This window comes from Pholcus phalangioides, unplaced genomic scaffold (genome assembly GCF_987345545.1).
Source record: "Pholcus phalangioides strain wild (caught in Gottingen) unplaced genomic scaffold, Ppha-v1.0 ptg000004l_1, whole genome shotgun sequence".
Taxonomy (NCBI): Eukaryota; Metazoa; Arthropoda; class Arachnida; order Araneae; family Pholcidae; genus Pholcus; species Pholcus phalangioides.
This window is the reverse complement of record NW_028301597.1, coordinates 40,967,539-40,995,328: the sequence shown is the minus strand read 5'-3', so window position 1 is coordinate 40,995,328 and position 27,790 is coordinate 40,967,539. Positions and strand designations below refer to the sequence as shown.

The 27,790-nt window shown below is 33.2% G+C and overlaps 1 protein-coding gene across 1 annotated transcript in view; it reads right to left on the bottom strand.

Moving 5' to 3' along the window:
• Nucleotides 1-27,790, bottom strand: part of LOC149087589 (voltage-dependent calcium channel type A subunit alpha-1-like) — a 154,285-nt gene that overhangs the window by 26,483 nt on the left and 100,012 nt on the right. Inside the window, exons 31-39 of the mRNA XM_089231917.1 lie at nucleotides 24,561-24,695; nucleotides 24,311-24,376; nucleotides 22,619-22,710; nucleotides 11,281-11,431; nucleotides 10,484-10,611; nucleotides 9,310-9,406; nucleotides 6,148-6,253; nucleotides 5,438-5,542; nucleotides 1,075-1,184 (exon numbers count right to left, since the gene is read on the bottom strand). Of these exons, the coding sequence (XP_089088043.1) occupies nucleotides 1,075-1,184; nucleotides 5,438-5,542; nucleotides 6,148-6,253; nucleotides 9,310-9,406; nucleotides 10,484-10,611; nucleotides 11,281-11,431; nucleotides 22,619-22,710; nucleotides 24,311-24,376; nucleotides 24,561-24,695 (990 nt within the window). The remainder of the gene's footprint in view (nucleotides 1-1,074; nucleotides 1,185-5,437; nucleotides 5,543-6,147; nucleotides 6,254-9,309; nucleotides 9,407-10,483; nucleotides 10,612-11,280; nucleotides 11,432-22,618; nucleotides 22,711-24,310; nucleotides 24,377-24,560; nucleotides 24,696-27,790) is intronic.

Here is a 27,790-nt window from a genome sequence, read left to right as displayed (position 1 = left end):
TCCCGTCAGACAGCTATTAAAAACTTTTTGTATGGATTAGCAGAGAGTGACACCATCCTTTGACGAGTCACCATCTGGTGGCAGTGTCAGCAATTCTGAGCTTTCACCTGAGTTAGGTCAGGCTGTCTATGAATGGCCCCATGCAGTGCACACAATATCTAAGGAAAGATTGAGATTTGTTGCCTTTGTAGTCTAGTGCGCTCACCCAGTAAGTGAGAGGAGGTGGGTTCAACTCATCACAAGGGCAGTTGACCTAAAATTCATCTTCGCATCTTACAGATGTTGAAAACCTTTGTATGGATTGCGGAGAGAGAGTGACATGATGGGTCTGAATGTCTATGTACATTCCCATTCAGTGCAGATTAGCTCTGAGGAAAGATAAGAGATTTGTTGCCTTTGTAGTCTAGTGGTCAAGGGAGCTCACCTGGTAAGTGAGAGGATGTGGGTTCGATTCCTCCTGCAACAGGAGTTGAATTTCCTTTCCCAAAATTAATCTTGGAATCAGCCAATTGTTAAAAACCTTTGCATAAATATCATCATTCTAAATACCTATTGGATTGGCTAAATGCATATATTGATCCATATTAAACCTTGCTGTTCCAGCATGTAGGGAATGGACCAGACTCCAACGTTCAAAAAGCTGGTATCTATCGAGTTTCATGGCATGATGGCTAACGTGGGAGCGGGGGGAGGGGGGGGGGTATACAGTAAATTCCATCCAAAAGTGGATTTCCTTCACATGCATGCCTACCTTGAAATGTGTGACTCAGAATACAAATTTACATTTGAAGACTGTTTTTTAAACGGTATGCGTAGCTTTTTAAATTTATGGAGGAAAATTGAACTCTTATAAGTATTCTGCAAGCAATGGATACTTTTTTAAAAGGGATTCAGTTTATTTTTTAAAAGCAACAACAGATATTGCACATGAAAATAAAACTGAATATAAAAGATAAATTCAGTAAGAATACAAGTTAAGCAAACAGAAAATTTATATATACGTAAAAACAAAATTATTTATTAATGAAAAATATGAAAGTATCAATAAGAATACTAATATCAACTTTTACTTACTGGTATATTGTTTTCACGGTTTAATTTCCCAAAACGTGTAGTTCGCCAGTTATCTAAAATTAATAGAGCACAATAGATCTTGCCAACAGTCACTTTTATTCCTTGTAAATCTAGAAAAAGACATGATTGAAGTAGAAATGAAATACCTTTTGGATTTGATAATACGATTGAATAATCGACGTTTGCACGTACCCAAAATTCCAAAACGAACACGGCTATACGCGTTTCGGAACTATATGAAGTATATTCGGAACTGTATGTTGTAGACAAGAGTCAAATTCAAAATGAACCCCATTTTGAATTTGACTCTTGTCTACAACAGCGAGTAACTCCCGCTATAAGGAGTTTCAACATTTTTCTTTCTTCTTTGTTTCTGCTACTGATGAAGGAACTTTATATAGTTCCGAAACGCATATAGCCGTGTTCGTTTTGGAATTTTGGGTACACGCAAACGTCGATTATTCAATCGTAAAGACATGATTGTTTATTTTAGAGATTTATAAGCACATGCTAAATTCATTGCTTTTAATATGCCTTAGCATTTATGCATTTCTTTATTATGCCTATATGCTTTATTTGCAGATGAAACTAATTTTAGAAAAAACATTACGCATGTAAAGCATCTCATGAATATAAAGAAAGCAGTGATAGATTGACAATGTTTTTCCCCCCACTATTTTTAACCTCAGTTAATGAATTTTTCAGTTTGTATTGAAGCACAAGCAAACAACACAGCTTTGTAGGGAGCTGAATTATCATTAGACTACTATCACTCCAGTACAATTAATTTATTTTTGCTTCCGAATAACTTTATTTCTCTTTCAGAAATTTTATTTTGTTTTCAGAAAACTTCTGAGTCATTTGATGTGAAATAAAAGATTAAGCTAAGAGAAAGGGTATCTATAAAACAAAAAAAAAACGCTAGACTTGAATGTTTTCAGCATACACTGTGAGACTTAACAGCAAACTGAATAGTTCGGTCCTTCTGTGAGCATAAATTTTCCCTTACAGAACATCACTTAGTGGGTATACATTGAAAAAACGACTGAGTTCAGTGCATGGTGTAAAATAAAAATATCTTCAATTTCTCCTCTTTTCCTTTGATCCAACTGTGAAGTTGTTTATCTCAGCCTTTCAGTAAATTTTTGATTATTTTCTTTTTACACATAGTGCTTCTAATTTTTTCATACATAAAACTTACTTTGAATTAAAAAAAAAGATTCTTCTATGTACAGAGAAAAATGATGCATAAAATGGCAATAAGCAAAAGAAGTCACAAATTTGCATTAATTTATATTACTCATAGGCAATTTTTTGAGACCATATAAAAGATTGAAGAACATATAATATTTTTTTATTTTTAAAAATTAGAGAGATTGTCTAAAAGCTAATGGAGAGAATATTTGGGAAACTTTAAAGAAGATGCTAACTTAAAATTAAATGTATGATTCACAAGTTTCATGCAGTAAAAGTGATTTTATTGCAAAAGAAAGTGATATTAGACAGCTAGGAGAAAAGAAGATTATGCTATTCTAGGTTTGTATTCATCTCACATAATCATTACAATGTGGTAAGAAATTGGGATATGTAAAACACACATCACTGCACGTGTATACAAAAAAGATTTTCCACACACTGAATGCGTGTGCATCAATTTCAGTCTGTAATTATCGAAAAAGAAAGCATACCTTCTAATCTGGTTATTTTTGAACAATTTCATAAGTACAACTTTTAAAACCAGTCTTATATTCTCTTAACTCTTTAAGTAGCCCAGCAAAAATCACAAAACTCCCTTCAAAATATCATATCTTTTGTAATGAACTAGGCTTTCTTCAAATTTTCAGCAGCTGCAAACTAAGGGGTATATGGGAAAGTGTTCCATTGAGAAATGAACTTCACAAAATATCTGGGTTTATCAATGCTAAAATAATAGGTAAGGTTTCTAAATTCCTGGCACTTTGAAGCCATCAGGAAATCATATTTCTTGAAAATTCTCGGAGAAGTCCTGAAATCACTTAGTTACAGTAAAACCCCATTTACACAATTCCCTCCTTTTATACAACATTATTTTCAGCCTCTATTACTCTTTATACATTTTGAAGTTAAAATATTTCCTTTATGCACCATCCATTAACTTCAATTACACAAAATTTTCACAACAAAAATACCAAATTTTATAATTAATGATTAGTATTATATTATATTTATAATGTTATAATATTAATGATCCACCCAGTTAAACGTAGAAGGTTTGCAAATCTTTGCGTTAAAGGGTGAATTGGCACTCGTGCTTGTGTACGTGACTCATCTGGTGGCGGCCCTGCCACAAGATCCTAAATTTCATTTTAGTTTGGCCAGGCTCCAAAAAACTTATAAGATTTCAAATTTTTCCTGTTGCAGATTTAAAAAATTATGCAGCATGAAATTTTATTTTCTCTAATTATCCAACAGTTAGCAAAGGAGCCACTGTGGTGGCAGAGTGAACATAGTGATAGACTTGCGTTGCGAGGAACCAGGTTCAAACACCACCAGCACCATAGTGGTGTTTAGCTGAAGTTGGTTTTCTATGATTCCCAACTTCAAGACACTAATGCGAGCCAATCTTTCTGTTAAAAAGTCTCACAACAGAGAGAAACAGGCCTACAAAGATAAAATCTTCAATCATTACACTTCACTCGTGATTAGAAAAGTTGATGGCAGATGACAGCATTACACAGAAACAAACTTTACATTAGGTTCACCACATGGACACGTAAATTCCAACATGTGCCAATTCGTTAGAAGTTACACAGAGGACTGTGGATGAGGTACATGTCTGTTTCATAGTTAGCAAAGGGGAAAAAAAGAATGCCTTACTTTTTGTATAGTTTGAATTGCAACTTGCCTATGCAGCACTAAAATGACTTCATTCCAATTATGCTGATCACATGTTTGCACATCACTCTTAATACAATCATCATACTGATAAATATAATAATTCATACCCACTAAGTTAGTGGCACTAAAACAGAATAAGCATATGAGAAGTCTTCGTTTTAAACTGCATCTAAACGTTTGAGATTTGTAGCTTCAGCTATAGTGATTTTCCCCCCACTTTCACATCATGGTTTGTTTTTTTGGCATTCAAGTGGTCATCAAACTGTAAAAAAAAACCAACCCTCCCTTCCCCACCCCTCACCGTTGCTCTTTTATTTTCCTGTAGGATTGCTTAAAAAACAGAGGGTCAGTCTTGAACTAAATTTTCCCAGGGAAAGGATTCACATGTATCAAATTGGGCAATGTAAAGCCATAAAACTTACTCTCTCAATCACTTACAGGTGGTTAGATGAAAAAGACAAAAACGATATAAGTTTCTAAGTATTTTTAGGTTGCAGAAAGAGGAAAGGCAAGAAAGTATTGGAGTGTATTATGCAATTATTCCATTTATTCTCCACAGAAAAAGGGCCCTCAAATAAGGCCATAAAGTAAGGGGTGCTGACAAGTGAAGAAAATATAATAGGCACTGTGCATGTTTAACTTTAGAATAGCAGAAGGCTTCCCTCTTTTTCAGAAATGAATGGACCCCACACATAGAACAATTGGGATAGCTGTTGATGATCCATAACACATTCAGAAATCACAACAGGCCTGGAATCATAACACCATGTCTTTTTTTTTTCAGATATTATCTCCTTTTGTTCATCTCTCCTCTTTCCACTTCCCGAAAATGGTATTAGGATTTCATAGTATAGGCAGGGTTGCTATTACAGTTTACGCAAACTGGAAGCCTCTCCCCTCCACTTTTTCCTCAATCTATTCTTTCTCTCCCCCCCCCCCATCTTTTCCCCAAGCAATGCTATGCTATAGGTATAGAAGATTAAGTAAATTTTCAACAAATATTCTCATTGAGTTTTTTTTTTTAATCTTTTACATTTCATTTTCAGTATAAATGTGTTACAACAGTAATTTTCCCAATTTTCCAGAAACTTTTCTCTGGATTTTTTTTTTTTTGGGGGGGGGGGGGAAGGAACTGGAAATCACAATAAATTCCTGAGAACAGGCAGGCGGAAATTCTCTCCCGGAAATCCCAGTAATAGATATTTAAGGAAACAAGATACCTCATCAATGCCGCTTAGAGGGTTAAGAGAAGAAAATATGGAGCACAAATTTTTATTGCCAATGCTGAACAAAATCATTATATGTAACAGTGGGAGATATGTACTCACACATATAAATGTAATTACATACATATTCACGAATTATCTCAAGGTCTAGAAATTTTTAATTTCAGGCAAAATAACAAAACAATTGGTCTCATGTCATTGTCATATTCAGTTATTTTATATGACAGTTACAATTAATTAACAGCAAATATGTTGTGTACCATCATCAGGTGGAAGGAGTCTGTTGATAGCTTTCTTTGCTTGCAGAGGCCATAATTTCCTGATTGTTTCTTTCAGTTCTCTGTCCGCTTGGTCCATTTCATCAACTTATTTTAGATAGAAACATTTTAGTCATAATAATAAACCACATGAAATATAAATGTAAATTGACATAACAATTTTTAATTTTTGTGATACGTTTCAAACAATTTAATTGCCTAACACACACTCTTATAAGCTGATTTCTAAACATATTCACATAGGAAACTTTCTCAGTCACACTTTTTCACTCTTGGGTTCATAACTTAATTCTGGTTCAAACCCTTCACAATATAGTTGGTAACAATACAGATAAACTTTCTTTGGAATAATTGAGAAAAATTAAACTATTTGTGTTTATATAAAATGATTATGATTTTGCAAGTTATGATCTCGTATTGAGAATGAACTCTGACATTTTTTTCTACGTAAGACAGTACCAGCTTAATAGCCTAGAAGAAACAGGTTATTATGAAATGACTTCAGCGATGAGAAGTTGGTGCACTTATACATATATATTTTTTCTGATAGACTAAATGGTTGTGCAAATTTATACAATAATAAACCAAATACATTCAATAATAAATATGAGGAAAAGTAATGAGTGAAAAAGAAACTGGCTTTACATTTGAAGAAGAAAAAGTATAAGTAAAAAAATTGAAAAATTACTTACTTGGTCTAATTTTAATACTGAGATTTTCCCTAATCAAGGCAAATAGAGTGGTTGTGAAATTAACCTGCAGGTCAGGAGTGAGGGGCATGTTCATACGAATGAGTTTCTGAAGAAAGAAAAATTTAAATGGAATATAACAAACAAGAAAAGCATTTAACAGTTATCATCCAATACATTGTTAAAATGATTATAAAACTAGCTCAGTTTACAGAATTAATGTACAGTAAAACTTTGGATTATGAGTAACTTGGTTCATGAATGTTAAAAAAGACGACCAAAAATTAAACAAAAAATTTGAATTCGTGATGAGGGATGTCTTGCAATGCGAGTAGTACACATACCAAAACCTCAGATGAGAACTAGTCAATTTAATAGACTATGCATATTTATGTTGTCTCGAGCATTACATAATCACAACTATATATAAGCCAAATGGTCCCCCCCCCCACTGCAACAAAACCACCTTAAGAAGTTCAGGTGGTCAAGCTCACACATTTTTTGAAATTCTTTTTATTATTTTAGCCCTTCAGCTATGACCTTTTGTCTTACATACCCAGTATGCACGATTAAATCGCTGTATGCCACCATCATACGCACTCAGTATGCTTCCCTGAACTTCTAAATCTAATAAATTTTCTCGGTCAAAAATTATATTCTAAATTCAATCAATTTATTTGGTTTTGTGGAAGTTCTATAAAACTTCCCACAATATAAAATTTATAGTACTTTTGAGTCTTTAGGTTATCGTATTTGTAATAATATTTTATTGTAAGTGATGAACGTTTCCTGCTTAACATGTAGGGATCCGAGATATTATTGTAAAAGAGCATGTTTTAGCCCCTTGAGCCCTGTGTAATTATTAAAGAATCAATTACATCGGGCGCGTTTACTAGCTATTCACTTGCGGTTTTACTCGCTGCTACTAAACTTGTTCTGTGTAATAACATTAGCAATTAAAACCGCTACTCGCTTTGCTAGTGCGAGAAAAGTTGAAGAGTAAGCCACTTGCTGGCATTTTTGTTATCTCTCGGGTGCAATATGGGCATGGCTATTTTTTCTCTATCGCTTTGGCTCGCAGCAAAAGAGAAAGATGACAAAATGCAAAAAGGTAGGGAAAGAAAATGAGTTGCTTGCTCATCTAGTGAGCGATTTTACTAGTCGTGTGTATAGCCACTATAATAAGGGATCCTTATCAAGTTGCCTTAGTCCTGTGTAATTGAAATTCGCTGCACTAGTTGAAACTGGTTTGCACGCCAGCTACTTTTACTCACCGGAAAATAGCTAATGAACTCGCCCAATGTAATCGAGCCTTAGGAAACCAAGTAAATGTTACCAAGAACATGTAAAAGCTGTTGAGCTAAAATGACCTGTATAATTGAGTTAATAATTCTTTGCTGCAACCACAAAGCAGTTTCATTCAAACTGAGCACAACTCAAGTCTATCAAAATGGGCAATTTACTACCGATTGAGTTGTGCCAGAAGTGTGAGTGTGTGTACCTGACAGTATGAGTGCATATATGGTGTTGTGCATGAATTAGTGCTGCCATCTATACTCAAAATCGTAAGTGAAGTGTAATGATTGAACATTTGTAGCCTTGTAGGGCTGTTGTTCTGCAAAAACAGGCAATTATATTAAAGCTCTTCCAACCTAGGAGATAGGATTCATTTAAATCTTCAGCCTTGAAGAGTCAATGAAAGACAAAATGTAATAAAAATTATGCATTTATGTATTAGTGAAAACTTCAGTATTTAACAATAGTTGGAGACTCTCTTGGGGAATTTCCCAAACCCACCTTATCTCTTAATTAATGAATATCTTACATAATTGTATTTGTATTTTAATTTTGCAACAGAAATTTTTGTCTTTTTTTATACACCATGCACATGGTTATGTGCAGTTACAATCTCACTGTATGTAGACTGTGAAGTGTGCAACCTTGATCACATCACCATTTTGATTGTTGTTGATACTTCTGTACTGTAAAGTTTGTACAAAATTCAATGTTATTTTTTTATGAAAATTTGTTACAATATTTTTTCATTAGTCATACTTGGATATGCATTTTCTGAGATGGTTGGTCTCTGGAGTTGGACTGTGCCACAATTACTTTTTTCAGGTATAAATACCCGAAGCCCTGACAATTCAAACACATTTTTTTGTCATTCATCTACAACCGCAAGTATGCTTTCCTGATCAGCTTGTGGTGAGTCCCCTGTCTACCCATCTGGCAGTACTCCATTAAATTACCAACTACAATCGTGATCAACATGTCCTTGGCTGGTTCCAGTACTTCATGTCTTCTCATGATCATCTTGATGTGCTTCTAGTCATCTGCTATCCTGCTTGGTGTTGATTGTTGCCCAGATTCTCCCCATCAGGCCTACAGCTTTCACCATGCCTTTCTGCCATGTGGAGCCTTGTGACCTTGCCGACTCCTTCCAAGGTCAATGGCATCATGTCTAGGGCAATTAGAGATTCATTAACTAACTTTAATGACCACTTAAAACTGTGATATCTCTTCAGACTTACATGCCGACTGGTATGATTATTTGAGAATTCTTTCGTTATTAATTGTTTATTTGTAATCCATATAACCTGTTAAGATATTAATAAATTACTTTTGTTAAAATTCAAAATCTCTTTGGAATAATTTGTCTCTCTCTCTGCTTTCTCTGTGTACCTCTTGCAACAGTTCTTTGGATCAAAACCTGCGTCATATGCAAGAACATTGTAAATGGTTTAGAGCCCTTGTTTGACTTGGGTCTCTTTATCAGTCCACAAGACCCACTTGCAAAGACAAGACCCTACTGGCTACAGGAAGTGGGATTCATAGCACAAGCCCATGCAAGATGCATCTCCTAGTATGGGTTGTGGAGAAACTTAGCTGTCAGTTCATGATATAAGATAATGATATAAAAACGCAAAATATACAATGTAATTATGACAATGTACAGAGAACAAACAAAATTTAAATTTTTGGTGTACCGCAGAATTTCAGGAATAAATTTAGGTGTGCTGCGAGGCAAAAAGAAATTCAAAACTTACTTTTCACAGGTTGAAATGTTTAAAAGCTTTAAAAAAAATTGGTTTTTAACGAAAGAAAAGTGAAAAAGAATGACACTGCTAAAAATAACAAGATATAACAAAAGAATATAATTACTTTATATGCAAGACGATAAGGACACTTGTTTCCAAATCCTAAAGGAGGATCCATGTTACGCAACATATCATACATTTGAGTGTAGTGAATTAAACCACTGAAAAAAAAAATAACACATAAAACACAAAAACAGTTATACATACCTAACTTTTATGCTACACTCAGTATACATTATTTTCATGTGTGTGTATAATCTGCAGGGGAAAATGTCACAAATTTGAGAAATTGTGTCATCCTATAGTCTCCAGCAGTGTGTAATCTGCATGCTATAATTTCATTCATTAATAACAAAATCATAAGGAATGAAAAGAGTTGTCACATGTTTGTAGAAAAAAATGCCAATTTTTCTATCATATGGACGTAACAAATCCCAGGCACCAGGTTGCCATGGTAACTAAAAATTGGAATTGGTGAAAATTCTTTTTTTACTTATGATAACTGAATTGAAGTCAGAGGACAGCATAAAACTATTGGAAGTTATGCTCATGTGTCTGCACATATGAAAAGGGGTACTAAGTCCTGGACCAATAGAAAATATACTATTTGGGGTAATTTTGTTGGGGGAAAAAATGTTGGTGTCTGTGAAATTTTTCTAGCACCTAAATTTTTTTACAATTTGTCTAGCCCTGCTCATACCCACACATAAATACACAGGTGATTCTCAAAGTGTACATCCTGGTTCAAAGGCAAGAGGAGATAACGCATTGATGTGTGCTTAGTCAATATCTTGAGGTGCTTCTTTTCTAGTCTATTCCAGACAGTTGTGGATAAACGATGACAAGATCAAGGAAGGCATGGGTTGCAAAAAGTTTGAGATTTGAAATAGTTAAACACTATCTCTCTCTCTCTATATAAATCTTCAAAAAATATTTTTTCCAGTTTATTTCAAAAATATTTATTCCTATATTACAGCCTCTCAGAAAGAAAAAAAAAAGATGCAGATAAGGTGCAGTGATATATAATTTGTACTAGGAAATTAGTTTTTTAATATGTAATCTGCGCAAGAAAATACAGTATAAAAATTTATGCTGAATATGCATGTTCTACTGTATATAATGCACATATATTTTTTTTAAATATCGTGTTATGATCTACAGGTTTTAATAGGCAGTTATGTTTCAACATGATGCATTTACTGAACTGGAAGTCAACTGCTAAAAAATGTTGTACTTACGTGGCACTTGGATCATACTCAGCCCACATCCTTATGAACTCGTCTAAATGATGTGCACCGAGTATAGATGAGTCTCTTGTTAAATAATCAAAATTATCCATAATCACAGCAACAAAAAGATTCAGCATCTTCAAGAGAAAAAAAAAACAAATTAATTAATAATTTTCACAAGAAACAAGTTCATAAAAAATTACTAATACAATTTTTGTGGTTTACAATTAAACTAAAAGATTTTTACAAGGATAAATACGCGAAGAAAAAAATGAATTCATGAACAGAAAAAAACTTAAAGGACCTGAAGAAAAAGGATCAGAACAATAAGATACATCAAAACTATCCAAAATATAAAGCAAAAATGTTGTTCCAACTCATAAATTTAGCTTCTATTTATATGTATTACTAAACTCAATTACGAGTTCTCTGATGTTAACTTGTGAAGAAAAAATATCTTGTTTATAGAATTAAAATGGAAAAATTTGAGTACCATCATGCACGAAACACATCACAAAACATCATAATGAACACAGCTCCTACAAATTATGTGTAAATTTGTAATGCAGTATGGTGATGTCAGAGCTGAGAGTGGTTGCAAATAAGGATTTAAAAACTTTATTTGCTATTTTTGTTGCTTATGGAGCGTAGAATGTAGTCGAGGCAAAGTTTGGTATAAACTTAGTAATTTACCAACATGACCGAAATAAACAGGTTGTGATATTCTAGAAGGAAAAAACTATGCATACAATTTGAGTAAATAGAGTAGATAGGCCCAATAAAAATATTAAAAAAATAATACATACCAAAAAGGAACAGAAAAATATGAAGCTCACAAAATATCCATAGGCTAAATCATTTCCACATTCAGTAGGGCCTTTTTTAGATCTTTCATCACAAGCTGAACCTTTCACACAAGCTAACATAATGGCTTGCCATGCCTCCCCAGTAGCACACCTGATCAGACATTGTCAAATATGAGAATATATACATAAAAAGGCATATAAATGAATAATCATATTTGTTTCAGATTTATAGTGGATTTAGGTTTACAAACCACCAGCAAGTGACTTTGAAAAAATTCCCTACCACTCATTTAATTGTTCATATGATGTCAACATACATTATGTTATCCAATCACTAATGAAATTGAATGGCTGAAATGTTTCCTCACGACAGTTTGTACAAATGTTGTATAAAACATTAAATCCTAAATCACGTTTTGAAACAAATATGAATTTGAAAAGATGTTTTTTAATCAAAAGACTAGTACGTGAAAGAGTTGATCAGCGTTGCCCAAGATTATTAAGAAGACACCATTGAATAAGGCAAATACACGAAAATACAAAAATCCTAATGCATTTCAACACCAATGGGTGTCATCTTCAAAGGAAAAATATTTAACCAAGCAAGATTAAATGAACACACTCGCTGTGTGAAGAATTAGGGATGTGAAAAATCGACCATCACCACCATGATTTAAATTTCAAGAAGAATAGTTTTCACAAAGTCCACAGTTGATTTAGATTTCTATGAAGGCACATATATTCAAGCCTTCAAAAATATACTAGTAAACGATAATAAATCTACACCCACAATCACAGCACCATGGCTTAAATTCATTTCAAGCAGGAATTCTAAGAGAAATCCAAATATACCAATCAGGTAGCACTATTCTGCAAGCGTCCAATCACAATGCTGCATTAGTATCTCACACAGGCTCACAGCTTCATTCTGACCCATGACGTTTGAAGTGAACAGACCTACTTTTTCTGCTGAGCAACCGAGCTTAAGATTTCGTATTCAACCCAAGCGGAAAACTTGTCAGCGTGACTAATGGTTAAATATTTTTTCCTCTGAAGACGACAGCCACTGGTATAGAAATGCACTAGGATTATTGTATTTTCGTGTATTTGCCTTATTTGTTGATGTCTTCTTAATAAACTAGTACGTGTTTGCATTGTTTCTGAACATTTCTTTAACAAGTGCATAATTATTATGTTCAGTTCTTGAGTTAATAGTGTACAATTCTTTCTTTATTTAACCTTATCCAGTGGAATCTGGATAACTTAAACAGGAACTGGAATTTCTTTTAACAAAGACTGGTTCACGCTTTTGATCAAAGCTCTAATTCAGAAGAGGTTTTAAAAAGTTTGAAGACCCAAATCTGTCACTGGCCATGGGACAGAGAACATTTTGAGCTCTTCAAAATGCAAGACTATATTAGTTTGATAACCTTCTGTTCCATTATAAGAACTATGATATTTAAAAGATTTTGATGGATCTCTCCATAAAACAATGAAAAAAAAATAACTAACGACCAATAACGAAATGTCTGAAATTATATAATGTAATCAAAGGATAAGAGAATGTCTGTCATAGCAAAAAGGCTTTTGAATTATGTTTATTTTTGTTACTATAAATTGTTGCTTTTCTCAGTTAGGAAAAACTGTGAAAATTTGGAGCAACCAGGGATCAGAAAAGTCCAAAAAATGCTTGAAAATATTTTTCATTCATTTTCAACCTGGTAAGTTCAATAAACATAACTCTCATTTTAAAGTTTTCCTTTTCAAAAGCAAATTTATTTTGTAAATCTGTATATTTTAAAATGAATCTAAGATATTCAAACACTCATTCTTTTCTTTTCTTTTTTTTGCAGATAATTATTGAATTCAGCTAACTGAAGTATAGAATGGCTTGGTGCTAGTTCGCACAATCACAAGAATTAAAAAACATTTTTGATATTTTCATATTTGAAAAAAAAAAAAAAAATCTGCAGGAAAAAACTGTTCCTTTTGTTTGCAAATCAATTTTTTGTTCATTGAAATCATTTTAGCAATGCATTGCAATGAATAAAATGAGGGAATAAAAGTATAAGTATAAATACTTGGTTACAAATTATCAATCATGTTTATAATAAGGAATATTTAATAAGCCCTACTACAAATCTATAAAACTTTATTACATATAAGTTACAAATTATTACAAGTTAATATTTCAGTGGCGTTGTCTGGCTACCCCTAAATAGTTAAGGTTACTCAAGCAGAGTAACACATTTAGGAACCACTTTATAAATGCCTCTTGATTTCCTAGCAATTATACTGCTAGATTAATTTGTGTCAGAATATGTGGGAAAATAACATTTATGCAAACAAACTGTCCAACATTGTTTTTTTAACTAGTCTGAAAAAAAAGTAAAGAATTTTTACAAAATGTCCTGCATGTATTCGGTCCTTCGCTGCTTTACAAGTTTTAATATTGAGAAATCTTTAATGGTTTTTCTACAATGCAATATTTTTTTTAACTATTCTTCACTGCAATACAAACAAGTGTGCATCACTAATCTTGTAAGTTACCTTTATCTGTAACTGAAAACAATCTCAATAGAAGAGTATATAATAAAAGAGAAAAGTACATACGTTCCTTGAAGGAGAATATGAACATGAAAAATTTGTGAATAAAGAACAGTGTATAAAGCTGCATAACTCTATATGATATATATCAATAGTTTTTTCTTTAATATGAAATGCTAACTTATAATGCATTGTTAAAACATCTACTACAATTGTAATACTTCAAATTTATGTATTCATCACACACATAATAGATAAAAAATTTGCAGAAATTTTCAAAATTACATGCAGCATGCTCTTGCATGGGAACAACTATAGGAGCAAAATAAATAAAATAAAACCACATAAACATGCAATAAATATACTTATAACATAGAGCTAATATCATTTCAGAGTTTGTTAATCAACGAAAATATAGAATGATGTACAAAACAAAGCTCCGGGGAAAAACTGTGTTCTCAGCAGTAAGCAAAAGAGACAACCATATCAGTGATGGTAAAAGTGCATTTTTGCAGCTGCTTGCCAAGACAGAAGCAGCTTAAGTAGTCACATAGAATGCAACAGTTGAATTGAATGGAAAAAAATGCTTAATATAGGATTTTGAAATTAATTTCATATTTGTTCAATTTATAATGGCTGAAAGCAATAAATTCTTATGATATGGTATGATATTAACTTCTTTTTCCACTTATACATATAGTAGGATTCTCAGCTGCAATAAAATTGTTTTCCATGGTATGGCCCCCATCTTCAGCATAACAACATTAAAATTCTTTGTCAATATACAATTGATTTGTCTGAAAGCTGGCTTCCTATATCAGTAGTGAGTGACAGGTGGCATCTGAATAGGAGGAAGTTTGGAAGGCTTACGATAGGCTTAGGTCAGGTTTTTATGCACCCAGACTAGGTAGGCGGGATCATGTGTTAGTTAATGATAATAATAACAGCATTGATGGAAATCACCCACCTCTAACTTGGATGACTTATCCATTGACAATAAATCACAAGGCCAATTAAAATATGTGTCATTAAATACCAGGCGCTTGGGTAATAAGAAAGACTTTCATGAAAATGTAACATACAGAGTAGCGATATAGAAACTACAGTCTAGCCCTGTTGTAGCGCCACCATCTATCCCAAAGAATTTCAGTGATATAACGAGTTTGGTATTATATTGGATCATGTTCGGAATAGTAGTTTCAGAGAAGCTCTACTTAATGCTCTATAAATGGGCTCATTTGTTATGAACTACTGTATCTCGGTGTCTTATAAGTGTTACTCTGTAAATAAAATGACCTATTTCATTTCCATTCAATTTTAATTAGAGAAAATTTGTAGAACTGCAAACACTGTAATTTACTTCATACAACACATTTACACTTTTTACAATTTTGCGCTTTTTTACTTGGATATTTCTTGATAGAAACTTAACAAAAAACATGCCTTTCAAATTATTTTAATACAGACTAAAAGTAATGGCACCATTATTTCCTTTTGTTCATTTTATTTTTGTACTTTCAAATTATTTTAATTTGAAAGTACAAAAATAAAATAAACAAAAGGAAATAATGGTGCCATTACTTTTAGTCTGTATTGGTTTAATAATCACAAATTTCTCATTTTTCAGATATTGAAAGAAAAACTTCTGATATGAATCAGGGGAGATGATTCCATAATGACTACCTTACCACTCAGAATGTAATGACCAGTGAATAAAAAACATGCACTGTTGAAAAACTATCTTCACAACTGTGAACAAATTGCGGTACACAGAAACAAACTTCCTGTCAGGTTTCATTACACGTACACACACATTCCTGCATCCATCAATTAATTAGAGGTTCCGCAGAGGAATATGGACGAGGTGCATGTGTGGTTTAATAGTAGTAGTACACTCATTGTACACTTTCTTTATCAATAGCTTGTTTAGCTTTAACCACTTCACGTACAAGGTTTTGGCTAGAAATTTGGATTATCTCTATTTAATGAATCAGTGATGAACCTAGTAATCTTGTCCTAATCTAACGGCACCTTGGAAAAGGAAGGGGGGAAATAAAAACTATTATTCTAAACACAAAAATACCCAGAGGTGAAATTAAATGCAATTTGCAACAAAAGGATGAAAAAATCTAACAGTTTTTTAGAACCAATTGCCTGAGGTAAATGGTGCTAGTTGCTTGTAGATGTAATAAGAAACAAAAATGCCGACCGCGCAGGAGAAAGCACAGTGTGTATTGCAGTTAGCAGTGAAACAAAATCACCAAAAACCGTGCAAAGAAAATTTCACCTGATGTACCATAGAAATCCACCAATTATGACTTCAATTAATGCATGGATGCAGAAGTTTCAAGACACAGGAAATGTGGAGCATGTGAAAAATTACGGCCGACCATCGACATCAGAAGAAAGTGTCTAGCAAATCATGCAATCCTTCTCTCGAAGTCCCAGGAAATCAGAGAGAATTGCTGAGAACAACTAGCATTACCAAAATTCACTATTCATGACATCCTCCACAAATAAGAAAGAACAAGAGATTATAAAATTCAATTGCTACAAACTTTGAAAGCAGATCATAATCCAGAAGTTTCAAGACACAGGAAATATAGAGCATGTGAAAAATTACAACCGATCATCGACATCAGATGAAAGTGTCTAGCAAATCATGCAATCCTTCTCTCAAAGTCCCAGGAAATCAGAGAGAACTGCTGAGAAGAACTAGCATTACCAAAACTCACTATTCATGACATCCTCCACAAACGAGAAAAGACAAGAGCTTGTTATATTCAATTGCTACAAGCTTTGAAAGCAGATCATAATCCACGCAGATTTTATTTTGCATGCACTTTGCTGAAGAAAATCAAAAAAGATGAAAATTACCTGAACAGAGTCTGCTTCACTAAGAATCTACATTCCGTGTGTCTGGAAAGGTTCACGCTCACATAGAGCTATACTGACGGTGCTATAAACCTTATCGATTTCTTCATTCTTTCGACCCAAACTGCATTTCATTTCACCTTTGTATATTTTTTTTATTAATGTTTGAAATAATAAAGATCTTTTTCAGACATGCTGTACAGATAAGAGAGATTTTTCCAAGAGTTCTCTTTCATTCTTGCATGTACATGGTAGAAAGATGCATTATAAAGAAAGGAGGAACAGAAAAAAAAACTTCTGTAGAAAATAGCGTTGCTATGAAGCTTTGTGATGGTGAAGAGAAGAAAGAAAACACAGAGAACTTCTTTTAATTTATTCCACTAGATTTTGGATGCAATGTTACACCAGTGATAGTAAAGAAGCTAAGAAAAAAACTATACACATTCAGATATTCATGAGAAATGTGCTTTATAGACCCTCTGACAACACCTTTTTTATTCTTTTCAAGTCATTTGCTCTAAACTGTTGTCTTGTTGACTGAAAATAAGAGTGGAGTGAAAAGGACAAATCCTCAACTCCTTTCTAAAACAAAAAATGATGGGAGAGAAAATGTTGTGGATATTTTATTGGGAAATTACACATTCACTTTGTATACATCCACACAATACTTGGTGTTGTAGCGAGTTGGTGTTAAAACGAGTATTTTACATTATAATCCCTATATGTAAGATTTGTTCTCTGAACATTTGTGGCATTAAGCGGGGTTGGCACTATAACAGGGTTCAACATGGTTTGAGCTTGAATACGAAAAGCATTATAAGCTTATGGTAGGAGTTTATTATCCACCAAATGAGGATCCAAGCTACATCTCCAAACTTCATGAGGAAATTTTCTATATGTGTAAGCATAAGAGGGTTGTCATATTAGGGGATTTCACCAGGGAATTGAGTGGGAGAACCTATTGGCTAGAGAGAGATCAATATGAAAAAGGCTTTCTTAACACATTCACTGCTGGTCATGTTAGATAATTGATGGGGGATTCACACACTGGCGCAAGATCGGCAGTGAATGTGTTAAGTTTGTGCTCAATAACTCTTTGTATCAGCAGTAGCGAAAGCTGCTAGGGGAATTTCTTTTTTGAATTTAGTTCTCACTGGTTCCAAGGATCTTATTGAACATGTTTTGGTGGAGGACAGCTTTTCTTCTAGTGTGATCATTCTGCCGTCAGTGTTCTCTGTAACTTTTCTTTGCACAAAGTTGATAACAGAAGAATGGTTCCTCATTTTCCAGGAGAGGATCAGAAGGACCAACTTTGATCTTTATAGGCTAGTGGGAGTTTTCAAAGACTGGTGGAAATCAGTTGGTGTGGTACGTCAATGGGAAGAAGTTATGGCAAAAACTAGTACCTAAAGTAAAGAGCAATGTAGGCATGTGTGATGCTTCCAATGACTTTTTCTCATCGGTTTTTAATAGGGAAGGTTGTACCCAAAGTACGGGTGTGTCATGGGGCAATAAAGTCATCAACAATATTCAAGTGGATGATGTGGAAGTTCTAAAACTTCTACAAAATGTATATGTAAGCAAAGCACCAAGATCAGATGATATTTCTCCTAGGGTTCTTAGAAAATGTGCTAATGAATTGTTGAGGGTAGTTGCACAGATTTATAGAAATAGTGTTGCTGAGGGCACTGTCCCAATGGATTGGAAGCTTGCTAATATGGTTCCAATATTTAAAAAAAGGTAGGAGAGCAACAGTGTCACATTATCGCCCAGTGAGTTTGACTAGAGTTCCCTCTTGAAAACTCCGGAAATTATCATCAAAATACAACTGGTGATGAGAATAGTGTGTTGTCAGAAGACCAACATGGGTTCAGGAAAGGGAAGTCACGTGTAACCAACCTCCTTTTTTCTATGATCATGTGACTAAGGCTTTGGGAAAAGGCAAAAATGTCAATGTTATTTATCTTGATTTCCAGAAGGCATTCGATCAGGTCCAGCATAGTAAACTCTTGAAGCATTTACATGAGATTGGGAGCAATTTGTTGAAGTGGATAGAATGCTGGTTGAGAGACAGGTCACAATGGGTTATGGTGAACAGGGAATGTTTTTCAGATTGAACAGGTGGGAAGAGTGGAGTTCCATATTTGTTTTCACTTTTTCTTGATAAACTCGATCAGGGTATCGACAAGTCTGTCAGCAAATTCACAGATGACATGAAGCTAATGGAGGGTAGTCAAGAGTCCAAGCAATAGCGAAATGGTGCAAACCAACTTGAATATGATTGCAGCATGGCCTAATGAATGGAGCATGACCTTTAGTGTTTAAGTGCATGGTTGCTCATTTTGGTTTGAAAAACCCAAGTTTTGCTTACAAGTTTAAAAAATTGATTGCAGATGGCAGCACTACACATAACACAAGCATTACACAGAAACAAACTTCACAGAAGGTTAACTATACATACACACATTCCAACATGTACCAATTCGTTAGAAGTTCCGCTGAGGAATATGAAAGAGGTGCACGTCTGGTTTAGTAGTAGTCCCTGATGCAACTTAGGTCACCAATATGGGAATCCTCATTGACAAGTGGCTTAGGTTTTTTGAACATTGTTCAGCAGTCAAAAATGTGAATAGAATGCTTTTTTCATTTAAAAATGTCTCTTAGTGTTCTCCTAAAGTCATTCTTCAGCTTTTCAGAAGCCTAGTTTGTCCTGGATTGGAGTGCGGCATAAGATTTTAGAGATCATACGTACAGAGGGACATAAACTTGGTTGAGGGGGTGCAGAGAAGGGTTACGCATGCTCTTATTTCACACAATTATTGAGCTATGAAGACTTGATTTCTTGAATATGTTTACATTGGAGGAATGCAGGTGATACGGGGAATGTGATTGAAGTTTTTAAAACTTTGAACAGGATGGTTAGGATGGACCATGAGTTAATAATACACCATCAACTAACTGCTTCCACAAGGGGACACCAGTATTGTTTAGTCAGGGGACAATTACAGGTTGTGATGTCAGAGGGAGTTTTTCTCGACTAGGATTGTTAATAAATGGAATGACTTACTTTGGTTAGATATTTATATTTTTATGCACATTTTTTTTCAGTCACCTTGACTCTTGCGACAGAGCCTGGGTGTCTCATGGTTTCTCCAGTCACTTTGTTGGACAATTTGCTTGTTGTGGTATTTGTATTTAACTTGACTGATACATAAGTCTCTATCAAATAGATTGATTAAAAAAGTGACAATATTGCCCCCCCCCCAAAAAAAAAAATTAAAGCAGGTGGCTATACTACATGAAGAACACTTATCTCAACTCTGTAATCTTATCATCCACGTATGAGTGTAAAACGATTCTACTCCAAAAAAAAAAAATTTTACAGGTCTTTCGATGTATAAATAATACTCAATAATTTAGCCAAAGAACCTATTTTTATTGCTACTCAGAGAAGTAGTGCATCAGGGGGATAAAACTGGTTCAGAATGCAAAATTTAAGAATTTAAATTAAATTTTCAAGTTGATCAAATGATTATTATGTAACACAAAATTTAAGACCATTAAGATCATGTATTAATTACATTCTATAATATCTTGTATTTATACATCTGCTTGATTGCTGAAAACTAATCACAGTAGAAAAGGAACTGTTTCCATGTGAATCAGTAGGTGCAGTTACTTATGGCTCTTATATAATCATATACCTTTCCACAATAATACTCATTGTAGTCATTCTACATGATGTAAAAGAAAACGTGAAACCACTAAGTTATAGAAATGAACTGCAAATCTATTATTTTGGTATAAACAGTAGCTCATTTTCTTATCAGCTCTGTTACTCAATAAAAGACCTATAAAAATTGCATTCATGAACAGACTAAGAAATTGTTAATAGCATACTTATGCTTGAGTATGCCTGAATACTATTTTATAATTTTATTTACAGTACTATAAACTGATTCGAAACAAACTGTGTCTTTTGCAACCTCAAAAGAAAAGGGAAGTGAGCAATTATTACTGCCATGAAGAACAAGGCTGTTAATTTGAGAACTTTTATTCAATATTAAAGGCATTTCACAACGTGCTGCTTCCATTTTCATACAATGTAAGCAAAACAGAGATAGAGATTGGGGAGAAAAGATGATAAGTGGCGTGGGGGTGCAAGTGCAGTTTATTTATTTATTTTTTTTTATTTTGATCCACAATTATTTAGAAATGCTTTCACAATTTTCAACTTGCCTGAAGAGCAGCATTAGTCCTTGAAAGAAAGTACGGAAGTTATTGTGCCGAGTAATCTGCTGATCAGGATTGAAAGCAATATTACCAAACACCTGAGAGTATGTAGAGGGGAGAAGATATTATGTAATTTCAACTTCTTATAAATCACCAGATAAAAGAAATCAAAATGGTTGGGATCCATATGACTTTTATTTGCTCAAAGATTTTCATCTTTCTAAAGAAGGCTGATTATAACAGTTGATATTAAAAATGAGAAAAAGATAATTTTTCAAAAATTCCGGAAAAACAAAATTATTGAAATAAGACAGACAAAAAAATAAAAATAAAATAACCACCTCCATCCTCCTTTTGTTAAATATTAAAAATGCATAAGCACAAGTATATGACTATCAGACAATGTAATTTTCATTTTTTATGGTAACCATCAGTGTTTATTTCAGATTTTGCACGTTATGCAAGTTAAAAAAAAATAGTTATATGTTCAAATTTTCAGTAATTTTTAATTTTTGACAAACTTTCATCTCATAAGCCAATATAATTGAACCTACTAATTAGACATCACAATATTTCTCTTTGTTCAAAAAACATTTTCATATTGGTATGAAAGAAAATTATGAACATAAACTTCTTTAAGACTACAATTCAGATTTCTCTTATTCAAAGGAAATATAAATGGAATTCAAATACTGAAGTAAAGATAAATATTTTTATGATCTATACATTAACCAACCATTTTCATTCCTTTGCCTGGCAATCAAGTTTTCCCCGTAATTCTCAACAAAACAGTACACCAAACACAGATGTATTAATATAGAACTGAAATTCACTGTCATAAAACATTGATATAAATCTGACGAGATAAAAATAGTTATACTCTAAAATGACATTTGCATTCCAATACATTTACAAGTATTTCAAAAAATAAACCAGGAATAAAAAAATAAGAAAAACATTCCTATGTAACCAGCAATGAATGATTGTATCTAAGGGGAGAAAACAAATGCAACTAGCAATGCAGAGACTACAAGCTCTTCTACACTGAAGTGAGCAGGGAAAATAAAACACTAGAACACTAACTCAAACTACAATGAAAACTCCTTGTTGTCCCAACTAGAAGCTGCTTCATCAAACAGAAACATAGAGTACTGAGGGATGCCACACCTGTATCTATATGAGTGAACCAACATTTTTCTTCGAATGGTGTTAAAAAAACAAGCTCAAAATTTTTTCTTTCTTTAAAATTACACCCAGAAAATTGAGAGAATTAGAATGAAGGGAAAATTAGGCATTTCCATTTTGGTGCTATACATTTTATATATTAGAATTAACCTTGAAAATGTTTTTTTTTCTTATTCTAAAAACATTTCAGCTTGGTATGTCTTTTCTCATACCCTCTGCTATTAGCTAACAAAACTCTGAGTTATAAGTCATGCTCTCAAATTATATAAAAAATTCTGTGGGTGATCAAAAATGTATAAAAAGGAACAATTTTTGAGCTCTAAATTTATGAAGTAAAGTGTACTTGCATAACATCGGAATATTATATATATATATATTTATTTATTTTGCTGGAATGAAATGTCATAATTCAGACGTAATGTCTGCTCATAAAGTTAGCAGTTAGCAGCTTCCAGTGAAGGACAACAATTGGAGTTATTTTTCTGCCTAAGCTGCTCACCTAAATAACAGCATGAGGGATTGTATAAACGTATGGAAGTTGTTGTGATCATTCATTTCTGAAGAATCGACTAACTTGATGTTTCCAAAAACCTGGGAGAGGAGGGTCAATCATCATATTAAATATTTTGTTATAATATAATGGAAGTTGTGGCAGGATACTTTGAAACAGACTATATTTTAAACGCCCCAGTGACTGCTAGATTAATTTTTTTTTGTTTTGCAGAAACTAGGAAAAAAATGAAGTCAACACATTTTATCAAACTTGAAAGCAAAATTATAATTTGAAATAGTAATAACAGCTCTTGTTGGTATGCATTATAATCAAGATACAGTAAATTGTTTTCTGTAGATCTAAAAATTAGGTTAATGTGCAAAGAGAGCATTATAATATAATTAGTTTTATACAGTAGACTCTCGATAATCCGGCCGTGTGTTAATCTAGCATTTTCTTGAGGGTTATTTTGTTCTCTCTCTGGACCACTTTTTTTACAGGAAAAACATATGTGTATACACACACATGCTCCACAAATATGTGAACAAGATAAAAGCACGAAGACAGACAAATAAAAAAAACTGCATACGCTGTGTGTAACCTCAAGGGACTATATACTCAGTACACATATCTTAGCTATGATGGTTGCCGACTTCTTACGGATGTGGTGAAATGAAAATTTCAATACGTCTCTGCATTAATCTGCTGCAGAGGTGAACAATACTGAACAATATTCTGTATTGTAACCCACCTATTGCATCTATACAGTTCAGTCTTTGATTTGATTCTCAATTTCTTTCATTTGTAATGTGTTCAGTGCCATCATAAGGCATGGGCCCACCCAGACATGGCCAAAGGGCCTCAAGAGAAAATGGGCCTCATAATGGGCCAATAAAATGAGATCACTTAAGCATGATGCACTTAAGATGGCCCTGATATTGTCTTGTCTGCATCTCTGTTGTTTCCTGTGTCAGTATATCATTGCAGTAGGAACAAAGCATGAAGTATTCTCTCATTCAAAAACATAAGGTTATGTAAAAGCTGAAGAAAGGGGGGGGGGAGAAGTTGGTTGGCTTTGTCAAGCCTTGTGCAAACCCGGTTCATTTAATCCAATGGAATAATACAGTTACCAAGTAAAATTTGCATCTTTTATTCTTCTTTTTTTTTGTGGAAAAGAAATACACATAATCATTATGCAAACTGATTGCAGTAAATTTATAAAAATACAATATTCTAAATTTATATATAAAGTTTAGTTCATTTGCGGCTTTATATGTCATTTTGTTAATAGAAATTAGGGTGGACAGTGGTTTAAATAATTTGAATGCATAGTTTTCAAAGACTTTCCAGTAATATATCATTTTCAGTAATCCAGCGTAACTCTTGTAGTCTAATATGTGCCAAAGTACCGAGAGTCTACTGTAATGTATAAGAGCATAATTTAAAAAAATGTTAGTCAAAACCGAGATAAAACTTCCACAGAAGTTACAAAATATATTGAGAGATAATTTCACAGCTGGGAAAATACAGCAATACAAATATTAAAGCATATTTCCATATTTAAGTGTTTCACTGAAAATTTTTTATCTGTGGTTGTAATTGAGCTTAGTTTTGACAGTGGATAGTGCTCAAAAAGCATTGGAGGAAAAGTTTTGAAGAAAATATAGTAAATAAATGAAAGAAAATATTGCTACTTACTTGCATGCCAATAATTGCATAAATAAAAAACAACATTGCTATTAACAAACAGACATATGGAAGAGCCTATAAAGAAAGAAGAAAAATATCATTAAATCAAACATTTTTGAAATTTCATAAGCTTGAATTGATTTTTATTAAGGCATCCCAATGTAAAGAAAGCTACTTCAACTTGGCGGAAAAATTATTGTCACCCCTAATAATTTTGGTGTTTTTGAATTCATTTTAACAAGCTGAATTCATATTTTACCTTGAAGGACTGAATGAAAGTCCACAAGAGAATCCTAATCGTATACCCCTGACGTAACAGCTTTATCAGACGGGCAGCCCGGAACAGTCTCAGAAACCCCACATTGAAGAAGTTGATCTGTGTTGCGAGAATTGTCTGTATAAAGATATTGAACCAGAATTCATAAATTTTACAATCACAATAAAGCACTGAAAACTTATATTAGTAACCTGGCTTCTACCCTCAATGTTGAGACATTGGACCCTGATGTCTGTTGATTCGATGGTGAAAGAGGAGGAGAAATAAAGTACCACATGGAATGTGCAGAGTACAGTGGAATGTGCTAATGGCATGCATGTGCATTATTCTAAGGAACATCGTGTTTAAATGAGGCATACGAGTAGCAGCTGCTCAAAGAAACACACACACCTTTTTTTGCATGCATTATTTTTGTTCACGCACATATAATATTTACATGCCCACAGCAAGTATACATGTAACATAAATTAATTGAAAACATAAACACAAAAAAGGTCTCGTTTCAGAAGTGTCAGTGTAAAAAATAAATAGTGCAAACAATGTTATTAATACACTCAAACAACATATGAATTTATCGAAACCAAACATATTATGCACGAACATGCTTCTTTTGCAGACATTGAACATAAATTCAAAAATGCAACTCATTGCAAAGTTTGTCTTTGGTGTGGTTTGTTTTCAAATATGCATTAAAAACAAATATATGCTCAGAAAACAAAGAAAGCTTAGCGTTGACATTGATTTTGCTGCTCAGCACAACAAAAGGCAGTGAAAAATACTTTTTTTTTTCAAAAGTGAGGCAGAAACATGAAGACAGATGATAGGGAAAGAGAAATGAAACAGAGAAACCAGTCTTTTTTGGATGATAAGACGAAATTGAGAAACAATAAAGGATTTCAAGATTGAAAGTTTTATGAATATTAACAGAACTGAAAAAATATGTGTTGGTCAAAATTTTTTGTTTGTTGAAAAAAAAACATGAAATTAGAGTACATAAAATCCAAAAAATGATTCACTGAATTCCACTCTATATTCTAGACCAAGAAGAAAATCGAAGCACTGTTGTTTACATAAGAAAAAAAACCTATCAATAATAAAAACAAAACCATTGAATGCAATAAGAACAGCCTTTGATTTCTGGAAATAGCTTTCAAAAACGCTAAAAGATAACAATTGATCAGTCCTAACCAGTGTAAAAAGATATTGAATTAAACTATATCTCCTGTTGTTGATAATCCATGAGAAAATTGTTTTTTTCTTGAAATGATTAAAAGAAAATTAGAATTGGAAAAAATCAATCAGGAAAATTTTGATTGATGACATTTTCCATGAGTATCTACATTACTTGATCACTTCCTCAGTATTTTTGCATGGAAAGAAAAAATAGCATGACCATGTGATGGAAACGATTTTGGCTTCAATTTGGACACATTGAGAAGTTGATAAACAACCTATTTTTATAATTTATTTTGGAGGACAAAATAGATAAGACCATAGGAAAATATAGATTATGAAGAAAAGGTAGATTGTAGAAGGAGGAAAGGTTGATCACAAACCGGAAGCTTCTTTATTTTCTTGCTAGGAAGAAAGTGTTGAGCACAAATAAATAAGGAATATACACAGGTTTCTTTAAAAAAACAAAAAAACATTCATACTCTTTCATTCACACATGTACATAGGTAAGTAGACAGATAGGTTATATACACACATAAGGTTGAAAGTGAAGAAAGAAATAGAAGATTTTAAAAAGATTTGTAAGAAGGAAAAAAGATGGTAAACTGACATGCATAAAAGATGTAAATTAAACATGCATAGATTTCAGTAGGTATAGCATGCAAGATTAGGATGTAGGAAAATTAGAGTGCAAAGATATCAAGGTCACTATAACTACATAAATCACTAGGCAAACTATAAAACTTGAGGTCATAAAGAGGTTGTTCTATTTTTAAAAATTATTCTTTCATACAATTTTTATAAACAAATGTTATATTCAGCTGAAATGCGGCTGAAACTACAGCAAATAAAGTTTAAAAAATCTCTTTATTAGTGGTGTTTTAAATATTTATTATTCAGTTCAAAAATGGCCTCACTTATGACCTCAAACACTACAATATTTCATAATCATCACTACATTAGTGCAGAAATACATTATGAAAAGAAAACACTATTTAAAAAGCAGAGCTAGTGAGAGAAATTCAGCTGTATCAACTATATCTATTTGCGCATAATACAATGCATGAGTTATGTATAACAATATATATTTCCTTTAATTATATAGAATATACTTTTGCTAGAAATGCAGTGAAGCAGAGAGATGCTTGCGCATTCATAGAGCAAGGCAAACAACATAAATTAACCTGCAAAGACTTGTTTTTGTATGCTAGCAATGCAATGTCTTCACTACACATAGAAACGGATTACTGTCCATGTTTAAGTTTCAAAAATTTATGAATAGTAATTTTTTGTAATAAAAAGAGAAAGAGCAGCATGCTTATAATCATCATCACCACCATGACCATTATGACTCATGCATGTCATACCACTGCGATTATTCACATTTTTCTTTTTATTCTGCTGCTGAGGCTGGTTGCTGCTGCTGATGCGGCTGAGGCTGCTGCTTGTTGCTGCTCTTGCGCATAAAAAAGGCCATATGTACTTGTAATGTACATGAATAATTTACTTTTCTTTTTTTGCAGCTGCGTGAATGGCCACATTTCTTACCTCAAAAAAATTTGAAAACCACGAGGTGGATTGCGGAGGTTGTGGAGTTGTAGTAGTAGTAGTAGTAGTGGATGTTGGTGATGTAACATGAGAGAATTTTTTTTCTTTCTTTTCCTAGAAGTTCATAATTTTTAATGGATTTGGATACAAAACACTCCCTAGAATTCAGGGCTTTGCAAATCACTGTACATCAGCTGATTTTTTTGTATTGCATAAATATTCACTAGTGATGCCAAATGACAGCTATCTATACAGTACTTTCACTGTACACTGCCACATGAATATGTCATGCAGAAATCCTGCAAAAACTCTACTGATATGTTTTTTGCTTACCAATGACAAAAAAATCTAATCAATGCTAATCATTATAAGTGTATTGATGGGTTCCCAGAAACTGTCATTCATTTTATATGTATTTAAGGATGATATGAGTTAAGCTTCATTTTATGCTCAGAGAAGAAACAAATAGTAATTCATGAAAATAATTGCCC